Here is an 18,849-nt window from a genome sequence, read left to right on the forward strand (position 1 = left end):
AGATGCAGCTTATGAAACTCCAAGAAAGTGTGTGGATGATAACCTTTTCCTAAACATTTAGTCACCTTTATCAGACTTCAGGTTGTTGATTTATTTTTATGACTTTTTTTTTCAACTGTTTGTTGACAGTTTTTTGTTTGTTTTCTGTAGATACTTCTGCTCATGGCATTCTCTTATCACACCCCATCCCTGTATTTCGTAGTCATGTCTGTGCTCTGATTTTTAAGTAGTCGTACTCTGGCCAGCCACTCCATCATCCGCTCCTTTTTTTTTTCCACTTTATTTGTTCTTTATTTGTTCTCCTGCTATAACCCAAGGCGTGGTGCTGCACATCTTCCTTACAAAACTCATCAAAGCATAAGCTTTTAATTGAAAGCATTCAATGTTAGCACAGGGCTTTATGTGGAATGGATCTGTTGAGATGCAGTTGCTTGTTTTGCATGAAGTTGTAATGAGGATTTCCTAACTAAACACCCCTCAAGTTGTGCTTGTTTATATTACCCCAACTTAATGCCCCGTAGTTCTGCTAGTAATACCTCCTTGCCTTTTGGTTGAAAATGCTCTCTAAACTGATGAAAAAATTCACTCTTGGCAGAGATCTGCCCCTGGCCAATTTCTGATTAGAGCTCGCTTAGAGTAAAAGCGCCGTTTTCCTGCGATTGTCTCCCCCAGTACAATAAGTGGGTTGCTGTCATTTTGCCCGTAGGGGCAGCCACCAGCTCTCAGCTCAAATTATCTGCTCAGAATTACATTAGGATGTAAGCAGGCTCCAACAGGAAGCGAGGAACTGCTTGGGAAGGTCAGGAAACTCTTTAGGATCATCGTAATTTTCTGCCGTCTTCTGAGATGTTAAGGCTGCGAGTTAACGTGGTTAGCACTTGTAGCAAGCAGTACGTTTGTGGTCACTTCTCTGCTGTTTGTGTGTGTTTGGCTAAACCTGTGAAATACGCCAGCTAGCTTCAATTGCACCAAACAAAACAAAAAAATAGTCTTGTAGAATTTATTTATTGTATGCCAGCTCCAAAGTGGTCTGGCAGTTGGACTTGGATCTCTGTAGGTCCCTTGCAAATGAGCTATTCTGTTCTGTCAATGTGTACGTGTATATATAGAAATATAAAATGCACGCTCTTTTCAGCAGTAGCATGGCCCAAAATGAAATTGCATGCATCTCCGTCTAATAAGACTATTTAAAGAAATAAAAAGTCCTGTCCTTTTCATTCAGTCTTCCATAATCAGTTTGTATTCATTGCATCTCAAGTGAATCTCTCTTCTCCTGGCAAGGATCTAGAAGCACGAAGAAAAGTACAAAAGCCCTGATTTCCACGTTGATTTTTTGCGTTCTGTCCAAGGCGTGACATTTTGGGTGTTGCTTGGTTTGTGCTATAGAGAGATTTCATCTTTTGTATTTACCTTCTCAACTTTTAGAGCTGGATTTCAGAATAGAAGGCTACTTACTCACTTTATCTTTCTGTTTATATATAAGCTGTTAAGCAGTCCTTGCTGCAAAAGTTTGATAGTGAATTGTGCAGCACTCCTTCCGTATGTAAGCTTACATTAGCGTGGCCCCTAAAGAAAAGTTCGGTGTTTAATGATGCTGGTGTTTCTTCTGTGTGTTGTATTTCATGCTGTAATTGAAGCCGTGACAGTTACAGGAAAACCTACGCATTGTAAGGGGAGTGTACCCAAATAGTCACCTTCGTTGAGGTTTGCACTTCTACCATACGTGGCTAGACTTTGGAGGAGGATGCGAAGGATTCACAAGAGGGCTCGCTGTTGGAAATGGTTGCAGCTGTAGATGCCTGGGGACTGAACCAAAGAATGAAGAAAGCAGAATGTAATCTGTAGAGAAACAAAAGTTTTATCACTCATTTATTTTTGCAGAGGGTTTTTATTTTCCTGATTTGCTTGAGCCAGATTAAAGTTATCACTAAAATGAAAAGGCACGATCAGTTGACTGGGTTTTTAGATAAAACACCAAGCTATGCAAAGCTGCCAGTGATTCATAATGTTCATAATGAAGAAAGTATGTGTTTTTGTGTGTTAAGTCTCTGGTACTGTCGGGAAGGGAAGAGAGCGATTTTAATGCCAATTGCACCCTACCTAATGGTGTGTAAGCTTGATGTTAAAGATTATCTCTCAAAGGTGTTGACGTTTCCTGACTGTCTGCAGAGTTAGAAAGGATCTCTCCGATAACAAGATGAGATTCGGAGTGATGCAGGAGCGGCATGGGGAGGACACTGAGTGACCGCTTTATGCTTCTGTCTTTATTTAACAGGCTTGGGAAAAACAAAAAGGAAGACGAGCGCGCGAGACGCCTCGCCTACTCCCAGCACAGATGCGGAGTACCCGTCCAACGGCAGCAGCGCGGACCGCATCTACGACCTCAACATTCCTGCCTACGTCAAGTTTGCCTATGTGGCGGAGAGAGAGGATGAACTGTCCCTCGTCAAGGGGTCCCGGGTCATCGTCATGGAGAAGTGCAGCGATGGCTGGTGGAGAGGGAGCTACAACGGACAGATCGGCTGGTTTCCTTCGAACTATGTGGTAGAGGAAGTTGAGGAGGCCACTGCAGATTCACCGAGCTTCCTGAGCTTGAGGAAAGGCGCTTCCATGAGTAACGGCCAGGGCACCAAAGTACTCCACGTTGTTCAGACACTGTATCCATTCAGCTCCGTCACAGAAGAAGAGCTCAATTTTGAAAAAGGGGAAACAATGGAAGTCATTGAAAAGCCAGAAAACGACCCAGAATGGTGGAAATGTAAAAATTCCAGAGGGCAAATTGGTCTTGTTCCTAAAAACTATGTAGTAATCGTTAGCGATGGTCCTACCATTAACACTTCCCATCCACCTCAGATAAGCTACACGGGACCATCTTCCACCGGACGATTTGCTGGAAGAGAGTGGTATTATGGGAATGTTACCCGACATCAAGCAGAATGTGCCCTAAATGAGAGGGGAGTGGAAGGAGACTTCCTTGTTAGAGATAGTGAATCCTCGGTAAGTGCTATTCAGAGCTGTGCTCTTTGTAAGATGTGATTTTTGGTTTAACAGTGTGGATAGCTCATAATGACCGTATCCCAAAAAAAAAAAAAAAAAGGATTTTCATCCGTAAAGAAACAAGCGATGCTTCAGTGCTACAAACTGATACGTGCACTGAGTGTGAGAATCACTCTCTTACAGAAATTCAGTGACATTTACACTGAAATTTAACAACTACGGACTGCGTTATCCAGGGCTTCTTAATTAGCAGACAAATAACTAGATATTTAAAGCTTCCATCTGACTTTTCCTGTGTTCCTCATATGCAGTCCTCAAATTTACGGCACTCCCAAGGAAAAAATAAAATCTTGCAAATTGCAAATTTATTCATTAATTTGAATTGAAAGCTAATTTAAAATGGAATGTTTGCGTTGATCAGTTTTGTTTTGCCTTTAATTAACATAGGTTAATAGTGTAGGTTATATAAGCTATTGATTAAAAACTTATTTTAATGTATTTCTGCTCTACTTAGATTATTTAGGTTGTAATAGCATAAAATCATTATTGTATCTTACGGTTAAGATTATGATGCACAACAAAAAAGGTCAAGTGAGTAGCTCATATCACTTGGAAATTGAGCCTTGATGACATCAGAGGGATATAAGTAATGCTGATTAGGGATTATTATAATTCTGAAAGTTCAAATTTAAAGTTACACTGGAAGGCTTTTCTTGTATGCTGAAGCCATAGAAAGCATAGTTAAAGCTATTTATAAAGCTAAAATTTTAATTATCCCTTTACTGTGATTTTTAAAAGATGACAGATTTTGATAATTCCCAAACAACTTTCTAACACTACAAAAATATATATATTTTGAAGATAAATGGAATCTTAATTTGGGACCGGGGCTTTTCAGCATTCATTGCTTCAACTGTAGGACCATTATTCCATGAGGACAAATTGTTTCATACATGCTTCCACCGAAGTATTTAACTGCTTCAGGTATAAAAATTCAAAATCAATACAGTTATATGCGCTCAGCCTTTTAATCTGAGGGTACGCAGCTGCCAAAATACAATAAGCTACAGACATCTCTCTCTGTGCTATAGTTGTTGCAGGTTTCCCCCATATTGTGGGTTGTGCTGGTTGGCAGCATGGATTGCAAACAAAAATTAAAGCAGTGTCAACTGCCTTAAACTTAATTTAAAGGGGAGTCAACTTCTTGGCTCTGCTGTGTCTTCAGAAGACTGTATTGATTGCATAAATCACTTGTGGTTAGAACTGGTGGTAGTCTTTATCATAATTGCCTGTGAACGGAGAAGCTGCTCCCGTGTACTGTTCCTAACGTGATTTCATTAACCAGTCAATAGGACGTGTTGGCATGGCTGTGGGGTGAAATGAAGAATAGGCTCTGAGTAACAGGGAGAATGAAGCTTGAGCTCAAATCTGGAAATAAAGATCCTTTTAGTTCCCGAGACTTTCTGAAGCATATTTCACATTTTTCACTTACTGATTTTGTTCCTAAATCATAATTTCTGCTGCTCAGAAGAGGTCCCAGAATGAAGTCAGAATCTGCAGTAGTACTGAGGCAGATTGAGACAGGTAGCACACGCTTCATCCCCTCAGAATATGACTTCTTTCCCCCCTTAAATAAACTAAAAGGCAGCTTTCGAGTCCAGCAGAATGTCTTCTGAATTAACAGAGCCTGTATTTTTACTATAACGACTAAAATTTGGAATTGGCTGGCGTGTTGGCTCTTGGAGAGAGAGATGAACAGGGGCTTCTAGTCATGGTAGAAAAACAGCTTAAAGACAAGGAAATTGTTAATTCTGTAAAATATTCTAAATCCAAATTAAAAAATGCAAGAAATTAAATAATTCCTGAAAAATATTGGTAGTTTGCTATTACTGTTTCTTTATTCCCTGAAATTTTGACATCATATTGATAAAAATAGAAATCTATAATATTCCAGAATAGTTTTTTTCTGGATAGAGAAAATTGAGTAAGTGTCAGGCATCATTTCTCAATTGATTTTCTCTGCAGCAGACACGTAGCTGTCAGACTACTTTCTTTGAAGCTCTCTTGTTGAGTTCCTGTTTCTTCTCTTAGTTAACTGTAATCACAAAATGAAAACAAAGGCAAGTAAATCAGGGGAGACTGGGGAGAAAAATAGATTAAATGAGAATAAATCAGAGAAGACCCCAGAAGGAGGGGAAAAAAAGAAATTTAGAAAACATGACTTATAAACAGAGGCTGACAGAACTGAGTTTGTTTAGCCAACAAAAGGCAAGAAGGAGGTAGGGCACAGAGTTTTGCAAATGTGGCAAGCCATTAGAGGATGATGGTGACCATTAAATTGCTCTGCAGCGGTCCTGATGTCCGTTCAGCCCAGCACCCTGGCTGCCAGGTCCGTCTGTCCAGCAGATGGAGGCCGCCTTTCAGATCCAGATGCTACATTTTGGATTATCCTGGCTGGTAGTGACCAGTGGTGTCTTGGACAGTTTGAAGATGGATGCATTGCTTAAAATACAGAGATGCACACCCATTTCTCGGTGCGTGCCGTGTCACACTGACCACTGTGTTGCACCTTGTTTTGTTGCACTTTGCAGCCTACCTCTTGAGTAAACTAATTTCCTTGAAAGGACATGGCAACCTTTTAATTTAATGACATCGTAACACTAAACACACTTGTGTTCAAAGCATTTCTAAACTCGTTCTCTTCATTGTTACTGGGGAAATCGTTGCTTTGTGAGGCAAAAGATTCATTCAGACTGCGGTCTTTAAGTTGTTCCCAGCATCTAACACCTCTGGGAATCCCAGAGTGTTTACTCAGTTCATGTTACAGCAAGGTTTTTTACACAAAAGAAGAAATAATCTGATTTGAAGAACTCATCTTTTTTCTTTTTCCAATCTTGATCTGGTCTTGCAGATCAACGTGGCTTTTTTAAGCAATGAGAGGCTTTGTAGTTAGGCATGAAAATGCTTGCTTTCCTGTGTCACTTGGGAATTTCAATTTCTGTTAGGTTTAAAAAAATATTTTACTATATCCCAAGCTTTTTCCTGCCCTAATCTTTTATGTATATTATATTATCATGTAATTTCTTAATGTATATTAATTATAAAAGTATTAGGGACTGCTAGATTGTTTTCATTTTTCTGTAAGTACCAGGAATCATCTAATAAGCTAATGGATGCACTCGATAGCATCAAGGGAAATCTTGCTGAGAAGGACGGGGCTGAGCAGAGAGAAGTTGTTGCTCCATCTTCTACCAGACCAGCACTTCCCCTTGCATTGTAGAATGAACCCCCCTATTAAAGCTGAAGGTATAAGGTTTTTCCCTTTCTAAAGAGGCCCATAGATAAACGTGAGTTATCCTGGTGTTCTTATGCCTGATCTTCGTGGTTTTTTTTTCTGTAGCCTTCCATCAACGTAATTGTAGAAAGTCTTTCTTAGATTTTTTTTTGAGTTCTGTGCTCGCTACTAGCTACGAAGAACTCTGTTTGGATAGGTGAGGGCTTATGTTTTTCTGCATTCCCTTGAATGAGCTTTTTTTTCCATTTAAAACTTTACTCTATGCAAGATTTTACAATATTTCTCTAGATTTGACTTACCAGATGCTTATCTCCCAGCCAGATTCCTTTAGCCAAATCTGCTGTACTCAGTTATGCTTAGATCTAAGGGGTGCTGCCGCACTGGAGAATACCCTGAGATGAACTCCTGGGGAGCTAGGAGTCTGATTATCTTCATTAATTACGAAATACTATTATTAGAATCATAAACCTGTTTGAACCATTTAAGCCCGCAGTTTATGTAACAGGCACAGTTACCTGCTGCTAAGATTTCTGCCAACTCTGTTACACGGAGGTAATGTCACCTTAGCTTTCGTGTTGAGGCTGAAGCAGAGCACAGAAAATGGCTTTATTTGTTCTTCCTGTTGCAGGCTGCTCGGCTGATTGAAGGAAAAAAAAAAAGGCTTGTCTCCTTTCAGTAGCACTCTTTAACAAATAAGGCAGATTTAATCTCTACAGTCTCTGTAGAGCCACTTTTTACCCGTTCTGAGTTGCAGGAGGTCAGGTTTGTGCTCTCACAGCAGCACCTGCACAAGACAACGTCTGGGCTAACCCTGTTGGGTGGGCGATGGCCGTGCTTTGAAGATCCAGGACTTGGGTTCTGCAGGGGAGAGGAGCAAATCTGGAAGGAAGATCCTGCTGCTGCCCTGAGGTCCAAAGGGAGCTTCTGCCAGGACCTGCAGGCTCCTTGTGCTCTGCTGTGGCTGAGCCTGAAATTGCGCTGGGCCCCCAGTGAGGCAAGGCTGCTTGTAGCGACAGCAGAGGAAAGAGGCGTAGGCTGAGAGCTTGTATGCTTTTTGAGGTGCTAATTCGGTAGTATTCAGGGTGTCCCATGTTGTTAGCCTGGAGTTTTAATCCTGCAAGTGTCAGGTAGAAGCGATGAAATGTGGCAGCTGTTCAAAACCTGCACCACGTGTCGTTCTCCGTGACATGCTGTGATTGACAACTGCAGCAGAAAGAAGGAGGGAGTCTAGCTTTAAAACAGGCTCGAGGAAACATCCCAGTGGTTTATTTCAATGGAAGAATGGGAATTTTATTAGGACTGCATGTGAAATCGATGGAGCTGGTTCACATTTCTTACCTGTGTAACATTTACTTGAGACCATGGTGGATGTTACATAAAGAAGAAAGGTATTTGTGTATATCTGAATAGGATGGGAGGGGTAGATAAGCGAAGTCTAAAAGCTCCCAGAATGTTTTTTCCAGCTTGGCCACAGACCTTTGAGCTGTGACTTTTTTTTTGTTTTGTTTTGTTTTGTTTTGTTTTGTTTTTTTTCTGTCTATGGGACTGAATTAGGAGGAGGAACGAGGGAAACCTGGGCTTGTAACATGAAGGAGTTGGGGAGGGGGCTCACAGAATAACCTGCAAAATGAGAAAATCTTCCATGGACAGAAAGGTGGTGCTAGGTGAAACTGGACTGAATGGAAAGTGAAGGGATGGGATCAGTAAATGGCTTTCAGAGGGGGCTATTTTCCCAGCATCACAACTTAGGATAAAAACATCTTGTTTGATTCTCAGATGGAGATTGTAAAGAGGGTACTTTCTACCCTGGTTTGCTTTGTTTTCCCTTGTAAGACCAAAGAAGTAAAATTAAAGGAACATTTTCCTGCCTGATGTCTCCCACGTGCACCAGCAGGCTATTGTTGTCTTAGTCATTAAGCAAGAGTTAAAATAAAGGATTCTGAAACAATATCAGAAATTTTACACCTGGACTGAGGAGTTGCAAACGCGTAACAGCTGATCTTCAATGGTCTGTGGTAGGAATCGATTTAATTTCAGATTTAGGTCTTCCCAATTATGACAGTTCAACAGTATTCCCAGGTTCCCTGCCATGAGGCTGTGCTCTGTAATTCTATTGCAGAGTCATCAAGAGCTCCGTAGATATCGGGGATTAAAGCTTAACTTCTGATGTGCCTTTATTCAGTGTACGTGAGGCTTTTGTTCCTGTAAAAGTTCGTGTGCAAACATCCAAATGGAGCAATTAATTTAAGAGGGAGAAGGGAGAAAAAAATTGGCCAGCAGTTGAAACAAAATAGCTTAAACAGTAAATAAAATAAACAGGCTTGGAGCAAATCCAAGGCGGACAGCAGGGAACAGATTCAAGCTGCATTGAACCAGCATACTTTGGAACAACAATGTTAAAAGCACTACTATATCTGCGTTTTTTTTTTTTGTTTTTTAAGATAATCTTTTTAATCATTTTGCATATTTGTTACAGTGGGAAAGTACCAAAATAAAAGGAAACGCAAGGCCCGGGTGCCTTTGCTGTTTGTTCTCGTATCCTGGCGAATTTACTAATTGGAGGCCAAGAAGGGGTTTCGGGGCTTTTGCAACAGCTGTTCAGGCTCTTCCATCTCCTCCCACCGGATGATGACTCTCAAAAGAGTTAGATCAGCCTTTCCGCTATTTTAAAAATTAAATCAGATGATGAAAAGAGCAACTTTGTAACATATATGCTGGGAAAAAAATCAGCAATAATGATATCTTCTCTTTATGCGCGAATCTAATTAGCAGCTCAGAGGCTGGGAAGAATGGACAGCAGTTCAGGAGGACATTCATTCATTAAAGTGCATAACCAAAATGGCAGGAAATGTGTTTAACATACTGTGCAGGCCACCTCAAAGCATGGCCAGCGGCTGGGAGAGAGGTCTAAGAGCCGCTCCAGCGCCTCTCTGTTTGTCAGTGCTGCGACCTTGCTGGACTAAAGGCTACGATTCGTAGCGAATGCAAGGAACTTGGAGAACCCATACTGCTGCCATACTGGAAACATCTTCTTGGTTAGAAATCATTACAACGTTGTGAAGCACAAAGTCATTATTTCAATTTTTAACCTTTGTCATAAAGACTTTTCCTATTTCTAAAAACAAAACATGGTTTTGGTTCAGGTTACGAATTTTCCATTTGTAAGCTCTTCCGTTTAAAATGAGGGCCTTGCAGCCCCCATCATCCAGTTTTCATGTGATCACCCACCATCATAGGTGATCACCCACCATCAGAAGCACCAGCATCCCAGGGCTTGCTCAGAGCTTTGTGTGTGCACATCTCTGCTTCAGCCCCGAGCAGCGGTGCTGAGAGCTGGCTGGTCCCTCCTGGGTCTCGTTCTGCCTGGGCGAGGGTGCTGAGCAGGGTGGGTGCCGGGGAGCTGTCACCTTCCTCCCTCCTGCCGCTGCGTGTGGTGCAGAAAGGGGAAGGGTCTCGTTCTTTCTCTTCATTGAAGTAATCGGTCGTGAAGACTAAGAAATTTACTGTGCATAATGACTCTGTTCTGGATAATTTAATTAGTGCTGAAACTTTGTCTTCTCTGGATGGCGGCTTGACGGTGCGGTTTGTATTTTAATTCTGTAGCTTTATCTTATTAAGAAAAAGGTGTACTCAGTAGGAGAAATTATTTCTCATACATGTGGTGATGAAGATAAAAGGTGCCTTTTTTTATTCTTTTGCAATACAAAGCAAGAATGGCCCTCTAGTGGTCACGGATAAAAAAAAAAAGGGGGGGGGGATTTTCTTCACCTCACCCAAGCAATATTGCAATAATTGGTCTCTCCAGGGCACTCTAACTAGCAAAGAAACCAAAATGATGAAAGTTTTTTCTCTTCTCCTTGACGTTCTCGTGCTTCTAGATTGAGGAACTAAGATAATTTTTGCAATTTAGTCATGTAATTGGCAACTTCAGACTGTGCATCAGGGGAGCTTTCACTTAACTGACTTAACTGTGCATGTTAATAACAATGGCAATTATTTATTGAATAATAGACTATTGGGTTTCTTAAGTAGCTAAAGCACTGAGCTGTGGAGCACAAAGACTAGCATAAATTACACCATCAGCTATATTACAGTTTGTTCCTGAAACAGCAAAACTGCCTTCTTTTTGTTGATTTTCGTGTAATTCTCTGTTTCTTTTCTTTTTGAATTCTTCTCAACAGCCCAGTGACTTCTCGGTATCTCTAAAGGCATCGGGGAAGAACAAACATTTCAAGGTGCAGCTCGTGGACAATGTCTATTGTATTGGGCAGCGTCGCTTTAATACTATGGATGAGTTGGTGGAACACTACAAAAAGGCTCCCATCTTCACCAGTGAACACGGGGAAAAGCTATATCTTGTGAAAGCACTTCAGTGACGTTGAAGATGGACTCGGCCGCCCAGGCCTCTTATAACTTCCAAGCCTTAGGTCCTAAATTCACTTTTATAGAGCAGAGCAATATCTGAAGCAGGCTTAAAGAGTAGGGTCTTTCTAACGTGTTTGCTCTGTTGGTTGTTATTTGTCCTTTTTCGTTTGCCTACTTTTGTCTTTCAGTTCTGTCAATCTCAGATCACCTCCTTTCAGGTCGAGCCGTTCACTAGGTGGCCGTTGCAAGCGCTCACTTCCATGACCGAGTTCTAAACCCCCCTCCTCTGCGTACGTTTACAGAGGTAGCTCGGATGAAGGAGGGGGGTTTGCAATTCAAACCAGTGTTAACCTCTTCCAGCGGCTCACGCAGACAGAACTCTTCGTTAAGAGACATCGGGCACAGCTTGAATGCACTGAGGCTGCAGCTGAGTGAGTGAGATACAGTAGACATGACGGTTGTGGCTGTGAGTTCTGTAGCTATTTTGCTTCCCATATTACAGAAACTCCTAGCTCCTAGAAGCACTCTTTACACTGTACTCTGCTATTACATTGCCTCTCTGACTCTTCGCAAAGAGTACACTAATTAAAGCGTTTTGTAATAGTACTTCCTAAACTACTATGGTAAGATTGTAGTAAAAAAAAAAAAAAACTAGTGTATTTTGGTCTGTAATTGCAACAAAGAGAAATTTTATTTGAAAGTTGATTACTAGAGAAAGAATCATTGAAATGTAAAGACTGAATGTTTTGGTAATCTACAACCAAATGTGCCATCCACATAATGCTTTTTCCTCTTGCCCTTCTGCTTGTTTGAATTAAACAATTATGTATTTAATTCTCAAAGTAATATGTATCTGTAGCTGATTGTTGACACTAATACAGAAGATTAATAAAAAATGATCTTGGGACGGGTGGGGCGGGCTACCAACACTATATATATATTTGCTTTACAGAAAGAAATCTTCAGGTTTTACAGAGGATGGTGTGATTGGTAGGAAGAGACACACAGAATGTTTATGAAGAAAATGCATTTCTCTCTTTTCTTTACATTTAAACTCCTTTATGGTTTAAATATACAGTCTTTAGATGGCACACTCCTGAGATTGAAGAAGGGGATCTTAGGATCTCCAGATCTTGCATACTCAGTTTTTTGGATATTGTAATAAAAAAGGTATTATGTCACGACGGAGTACTGCATTTATCCTTGGGTGGTAGTCCCGGTGTTCCTTTAGCAAGGTGAAGTGGAGTAAATTCTGAGTTTGTTTCTCTTGGAATTTGTGTGACATAAAGCAAAAAAAGATATCACCGTGGAGTACAGTTTGATACGAGGCAGCATCTAACAACCTCCATGGTCATTCTTTCTGTGATAAGTAAGTCTGTTGATAGCTTTAATGAAAACTGCAAGAGGGAGCTGTTTTCTGGCACCTTTTCTCAATTAAAACACATTCCTTACAGATCTTATATTTCAGCCAGTAGTGTTATGTGCATAGCTGCAGCGCAGGCAGAGCAGACACTGGTGTGCTGTGGTGCAAACCATACCATTGCCAGGAGACTGCACTGGTACTGCCGGGAGTGAAATCACCCTCTTGCTCAGTCCTGGCAGGCAAGTACGATTTTTCAAGTTCTACCTGCATATTATTTTCCCACCGCTCTTGAAATCTTGTTTCTTTAACAACTGTAGTTTTCTGTATGTGTGTTAACTCAGAACTGGGCACTGAAACTCCTGCTTGGTCCAGCCTCATGAAGGAAAGCAGAGATTCGGGGCAGCTCCGAACAGTTGTGTGTTATTCTGGCGAGCACTACCTATGGCTGTGTTGTGGGAACAGAGCAGCTTTCCTTAGGGAGTTGGTGAGAAGTGCCGGTTGTTTACAGTCTGCTTGCAGGAGGACACCGCAGTGGCTTCCTTCTTAATCTTCACAAGTGAATTCTGCAGATAATACAGTTTTTTTTGCCATCTAACATCTAGTTCTTTATTTAGGTAAATCTAAGCATGTACCTTGAATATGGCAGTGATGTTAAGAAAGTCAATTATACACTTATGTTTTTTTGTTGTTTTTTTTTTTTAAAAAAAAAAAAAAAACATTTTTTTTTCTAGTTTCTTTGTACAAGCTCTGGTAGTTCCTAACTCCTTTCTAGTCTTGCTAACTTAGAACTAAATCAAATAGACCTCCAAGTGAAGTTTTTACCATATGCTTTATGCTTTGAGAGATTTTTAATCTGGTTGGGTTTTGTTTGTTTCTTCACCTGGTGCCTTGTGAAGAGCTTCTGTGTATAGAGGTGCAAATTGTTGAAGTACTTTGTTTTGGAAGCAGTTAGTTAATTTATGACCCAGCACTGTGAACGACTGGCTCGAATTATTTTTTTTGAAACAAGCTTCATCTCGTTTTTGCCCACGCTGTATTTAATCAACATGCTGTCTATTCAGCGGGCGCATTAATAGGTCTTCAGTCGTTCCCAGTCTTTGCTAATTAAGATAGGTTTCTGCAAGTTTTGCTGCCTTTTTGACCTCGTTTTCTGGATTGGGCCTTAAGCATTAAAAATCTTCAGTGGTAACAACTTAATAAAGGTGTATTATGACATGGATTTTTTTCCCCCTCATTTTCTACCTCCCCTTCCTGTCTTTTGACAAAACTGCACTCCTGGTTTTCGACTACTTAAAGCCTCTTTGCCAAATCTTAGGGTCTGGGCGTGAGTTTTGTAAGATTACAGGAATTGTGGTTACCTAAGTTTCTTCAACTGCAGTTTTCATTAAAGGCTCAAACAATTTCTGACAACAAAAAGATGGTCAAATCCTGTCACCTCTGAACTTGCACATCTTTGCTCTTCAATTCTGTAGCACTCCTTTCCTAAGGATATTTAAAGGATGCCGTGGTTACTGTTCTTCCTAAATATCTACAGCGTATCCCTTGATCTAAGCTTTTATGCTGTCGAGTCTTACAAAAGTATGTGTATGTGCAAAGTTTCCAGATGGGCAGGGAGTAGGGCCTGGCTATCACCAGTGTTTTGTTTTATTTTTGGAGGGAAAACAAAGAGATGTTTTGCTTCTGTTTTCTGGCCGCTTCACAGCGGTGTGTAGCTGGGAGCTGGTGCTGTTTGTCAAAGTGCCTCCGCTGCCAGGCTGCAGTTACTGATGGTGGTATTTGGCCAAAGTGTTGGAGAGCTTCAGGACTTACTCTGTTTTTTCAGATGAATGCACACAAGCTTCTCCTTAGGCCCCCAGCCAGGCAGTTTCTAGCCAGCTCCCAACTGGAAGAAGCATGAACCTGGAGCACGATGCTGAGTCTCACCCCAGAAGGCTTGCAGAGAAGTACAGCAGAAACTCTTTAAGACAGCTGTGCAGCTTTCAGCTGATTTAGGGTGTCTGTCAGCAAAATACGACACGGTTTGGTTCCAGATAGCCACAGCTGACCTGATTTAGTTCTGAAGGTAGGCACACAGCAGTTGCAGGCAGATTATTGAAGGATTAATCGAAGAGTGAACCAAGAGCATCCCAGATAAATTCACTTTGGTCCTACTGTACTGTAAAAGCAAAGGGTTTGCTTAGCCTTCCCTTTTGGGAGAGGAGAGGTGGTTGGGTAATTTACATGAATATGGACTGCATGAATGGACTATATAGTCATGGTCTTGACTAGTTCTATTTAGTGTTTTCTTCAGATTTGTTTCTTACAAATTTATCTGGGATTTTAAGTTTACAGCTGTTCTTCCAAGCCTTTATTGCAGCTTTCCCGTATTGTGAAACTGACTGCCTGGTTTAATGCTTTCACTAAGGGCAAATTACACTTAATCTACACTTAAAATCTACTTAAAAATCTACACTTAGAATGATGAGTTTTGTTATAAAACAGCTGAAACGTTATAAAACCACTGTACAGTTTTTCATAGAAAATGACCAGATTTTGTCTAAATTCTAATCAGTAAAACTTCTTTCGGATTAAGTCTGGCATTTTGCTTGGCAAAAGCTACCAAGGAATTGGAAGGACGTTTGTTTCTTCTTGGTCTTAAACAAGTTCAGTAATTTGGAAGTAAAGGAGACGTGCACAATCTCTCCAGAATCTGAATCTGATGAGTTCTGTGTTCTTACTCCAGTAGGATAGGATGACTCATTTTTAAATGGAAACTTGTTAACATATTCATACCGATAAGCTGTGAAAGATAAATTGCTGAAGTAACTCTCAGCTCTTGAAAACTGCAGTAGGAACCGTGAGCCTTCCTACTCCTTTCTCTTCAGTCCTAACAAAATGTGGTGCTGGTTTTTAAGTGGAAAAGTGTAAAGCAGCAAGAGTGCAGAGTGCACAGTCCTTGGTAGCTATAGATCACCTGGACCACGTGAATAAAGGGTCTCAGGGTGAAAGGAAGATGCAGGTAGGCACTGCTATTCCTTTCGCTAGTTGCTCCTAGGCGGATTAGGCTGTTAAGTAGATCAGCTGTGTAGTACTGTCCTAGAAAGCATACTGCAATTCCAACCCAATGTGCACCAACTTTAGTATATAATGCCTTGCATTTGTACCTTCTTGTGCTAGTGTATTGCAGAAGCAGTGGGTTATTGTCTGGTTTAGCTGAGTATTCGTATCTATAACTGTTGGACGTAATATTTATATATACAGCGAATGTTTATGGACCTGAAATGACCTAATGTGGAAGATTATAGTCTAAGCCATATTATATAGAGGTTATATTTTCTGGTCCTTTGCTGCTTTGATATTTTAAAACGCCAGTTTCTCTTGCATGTTTTCTTGATGCTTCTTTTCTTGTTATGAAACAGATTTTTATCTCCTCTGTTGTTTGAGGTACCTACCCAAGCTCCTGTACCGAAGCTGACTAAGAGAAGTGGCATTTAACCGTTCACATATTAGACAAGTTTTTCTTTGCTTTTTCTTTCCTATGTGGTAATATTAAGTGGTTTAGGAGTGGGAGGTTTAAAAAAAAAGGTCTTTGAATTGACAGATTATCTTCAGTAGTGGGAGTCCACAGTTATGAGGAAAAAGTTACAGGTAAGAAATGTTCTCTTCAATTTCCTTGTGTGAATTCAGTTTGGAATTCAGCTTGACATCATATGGCACTGATGCATGAAGCATTAGAAAGGTTAACAAATTAATGTGTCACATGTTAAACCTTGCATCTTATTGATGAAACAAAGCATCGTGTGGTCTTGAACGCCTTGAAAGGTGGTTTTGCCCTGACAGTGACCACTAGCTGTATTTCACAGAAAAAACCATAATATGTATAAAAAAAAGTTAATGTCATACTCAGAAAACAATGCTGATCTTCAAAAGGGGACAGCTTTAATTTTGATTTTTTTTTGGAGGGTGGAGGGAAACACTTTTGGAAGGAAGGCCCACGAAGAGGTGTTTTGCTACAGTTTTCAAGACAAATTTTGCTTGCACAAATGCACAAATTTTCTGATGCTTTCTGAGAAGCATCTCTTTGGGTGTGAGCCAGTCCACAGATAACAACTTAACTGAATTAGCCTCCCGACTGTAATTGAAACTGTGGTAGTGAATAATGGGTTACTTTTTTGATTTCCATCAGATCGGATACATATATCTATATGGTAATTGATCAGTGGATACCATGGGTTACTGACTTAGCTTTTCACCTGAGTTCAACTCCGTAAAGTTGAAATAAGCTTGGTAATGATTATTTTTTTTGTTGTTCCTTTTTATGTTGCAGAACCAGTAGTGCATTCAGAGCAATTACAATTTGTAATGCAAAGAAGTCCTTCAGTTGTGGTGGCTGGTATGTTTAGAATACTAAGTCTGTAGATGATGATAATACAGCAAAGAAGGAGTCAAGGGTAAGGGCACCAGCAGACAGGCAGTGTGAACAGGCTCCTGGGATCACGAAGCAAGTATCTGAAGGTTTCTGCAGAACGTTTATTTCCATCTGAATGTGCACAGCTAATATATGAAAGTAAAAAGCGGTACTCGTATTCTTATATCAGCTTTCCCACTGAAAATCCTTTTAGGTTTACATCCCAGTAAAAAGCGGGATACTTAGCGTTTGCCTGACTTTGCACCAGTGTCAGCCTGACCTTGTGCTGGCATAACCTGTCTCCGTTAAGACAAAGTGGTCGTCTTAGAGCAGATTGCCATAACGCAGTCGAGGCGCTTGTACAACTGGCTAGGCACAGAGTTAAGCTGAAGAGCAAGCTGGTAAATGAGTGTTCATCGGTAATAGATGGGTACCAGGGAGGAGTCTTTTAATCCAGTTACTTTTCAGCCCTTTACCCTGGCTAACTGAGCAAGTTAGCCAACACTGTCAGTGTTTGACTGTTCTGTGTTAATAAGGCACTGAGTAGTTTCTTATGCTAATAGGTAGCTTTGATCAGGTGTGCCACTTTTCTGGCTTCTCTCTGAGAAATTGTAATGTCCTGAAGTTCAGGACAGGTTTTAAAAATCATCATTACTTTTTTAGCTTGTCATTTTGGATACAGTATATCACGCACCTACATTGTCAGCCTTCTGATGCCGTTTGGTCTGTCTTCTTCTGCAAAAGGGAGAGGTCTGAACGTGTTTCAGAAGTTAGCCATCTCAGCTCAGTCCTTTGCCATGTGGTGAATGTTTGTCAGAGTGCCAGTCACGGTCCCTTTGATGGTAATAATATCTCCTGTTTTTAACTGTGATCTTGGAGATGTGTGTCTCTAAATTAACATTAGATTTTTTTTTTTCTTCCTATTCTGTTTCCTCTCTCTCCTTCCCCGCCCCCCGAGCCTTTTTCCTTGAAAATGCACATGCATTTTGTCTTTGGCATTCCTCTTGCTTCCTGGAAAGTCATCTTGTCAGTTCTGAAACTTTGTAAACCACCTGCAGTGATGGAGTTTTCATTGAATGTTGGCTTAATGAGAAGTAATGCCATTCTTGCTGAGTGGCACGATCCTCTGGGGAGGTAAGTAAGAACTGGCGGTGCTTTCCTACTGAATGCTAGTCGTTGAAGGACTTCATGCTAATGGAATGAACTCTGGCCTTTTTGTTTTAAAAAAAGAAAAAAAGGGAACGGGTTCAGTTCCAGTTTAAATCAAATCACTTTTAAATGCATGTGATCAGTTTTAAAACTGTAAAAATGGAGAAGCTTGCTAAATACCTCAGAGGAGGCTGTAGCGAGGTAGGGGTTATTCCCTTCTCCCAAGCAACAAGCAACGCGACAAGAGGAAATGGCATCCAGTTGCTCCAGGGGAGGTTTAGGTTGGACTCGATGACCTCAGAGGTCTTTTCCAGCCTAAATGATTCTATGACACTGCGGTGTCTGCAACTACTTTACCAAGGGAAGGTGGAGACTGCTTTCTTCAGCATTAGCAGGATGTTAATTCTTCAATACCAGTAGGACTTTTGAAAAAGCTGTGGAGAAGCAGGCCTGCATCCCTGGGTAGAGGTGTGTTTGTGTTGTGGGCACAGCAAGCAGTAGGTCACCCAGCAACTGCATTGTTTGAGCAAACCTGTTCTCGTCATTCGCAGGGCTGGTTCGCTGGACACGGTAATCCCAGCCCAAATCAGCGACCTGGCTTGAGGGCTTCAGTGCGTGTGTTGGCAGCGGGGATCACTTGGCGCTGAAACGGGCCGAGTGGCTGCAGCTCTGCAACAGGGAGGGGAAAAAGACATGGTCAGTATTTGTGTACTCACCCCAAAAGTCTCACATCATGCTGGTCAAAACAGGCTGTGAAATTCTGGCGTTATGCTGGTATTTTAGGGGAGGAGGAGTACAGCTACATTCGGTTTGTTGTAAAGAATGGAATTTAGTGCCCATCCCTCCTTTCCTGCTTGCCTAAGCGGCTTCTCCCTAGCCTAGTGGATGGTATTTGCTGGCACTGAAGAGAGGAAATGCAAAGGAGTCCTCCAAGAGAGCTGCAATTCAGCAGTAGCTGGTTTTGTGAGATCCGGTTTGCTTGAAGTGCATTGATGCATGGTTAGTCTGACATAGTGGAGATGTTATACTGGCATATAAATAACTTTTAACACTGTGTTGTAGCTGTAAATGATAGTTTGTGCAGTTCACTGCGACTATTATAATTATGGGGCCTGCTATAAATCCTCATTCAAGAACCATATACGGAAAACAAAACCCTTTAATTAAAGAAAAAAAAAAAAAGGGAAAAAAAATGCCCTCAGCCCACATACAAAAGGAAGGAACAACTCAAACTGAAGAGAGCAGCCAAAATAATTGCAGCGTACTATATAATAATGATGGAAAGCAGACAAA

General features: G+C 41.0%; 1 protein-coding gene across 1 annotated transcript in view; it reads left to right on the plus strand.

Annotated features, from left to right (window-relative positions):
• NCK2 (NCK adaptor protein 2) overlaps positions 1 to 11,838 on the plus strand; it is a 53,330-nt gene extending 41,492 nt beyond the window's left edge. Inside the window, exons 3-4 of the mRNA XM_035316844.1 lie at positions 2,276 to 2,997; positions 10,474 to 11,838. Coding sequence (XP_035172735.1) covers positions 2,276 to 2,997; positions 10,474 to 10,668 — 917 coding nt within the window. The 3' untranslated portion in view covers positions 10,669 to 11,838. The remainder of the gene's footprint in view (positions 1 to 2,275; positions 2,998 to 10,473) is intronic.
• Positions 11,839 to 18,849: the final 7,011 nt, after the last annotated feature.

The sequence above is a fragment of the Oxyura jamaicensis genome, chromosome 1, assembly GCF_011077185.1.
Source record: "Oxyura jamaicensis isolate SHBP4307 breed ruddy duck chromosome 1, BPBGC_Ojam_1.0, whole genome shotgun sequence".
Lineage (NCBI taxonomy): Eukaryota > Metazoa > Chordata > Aves > Anseriformes > Anatidae > Oxyura > Oxyura jamaicensis.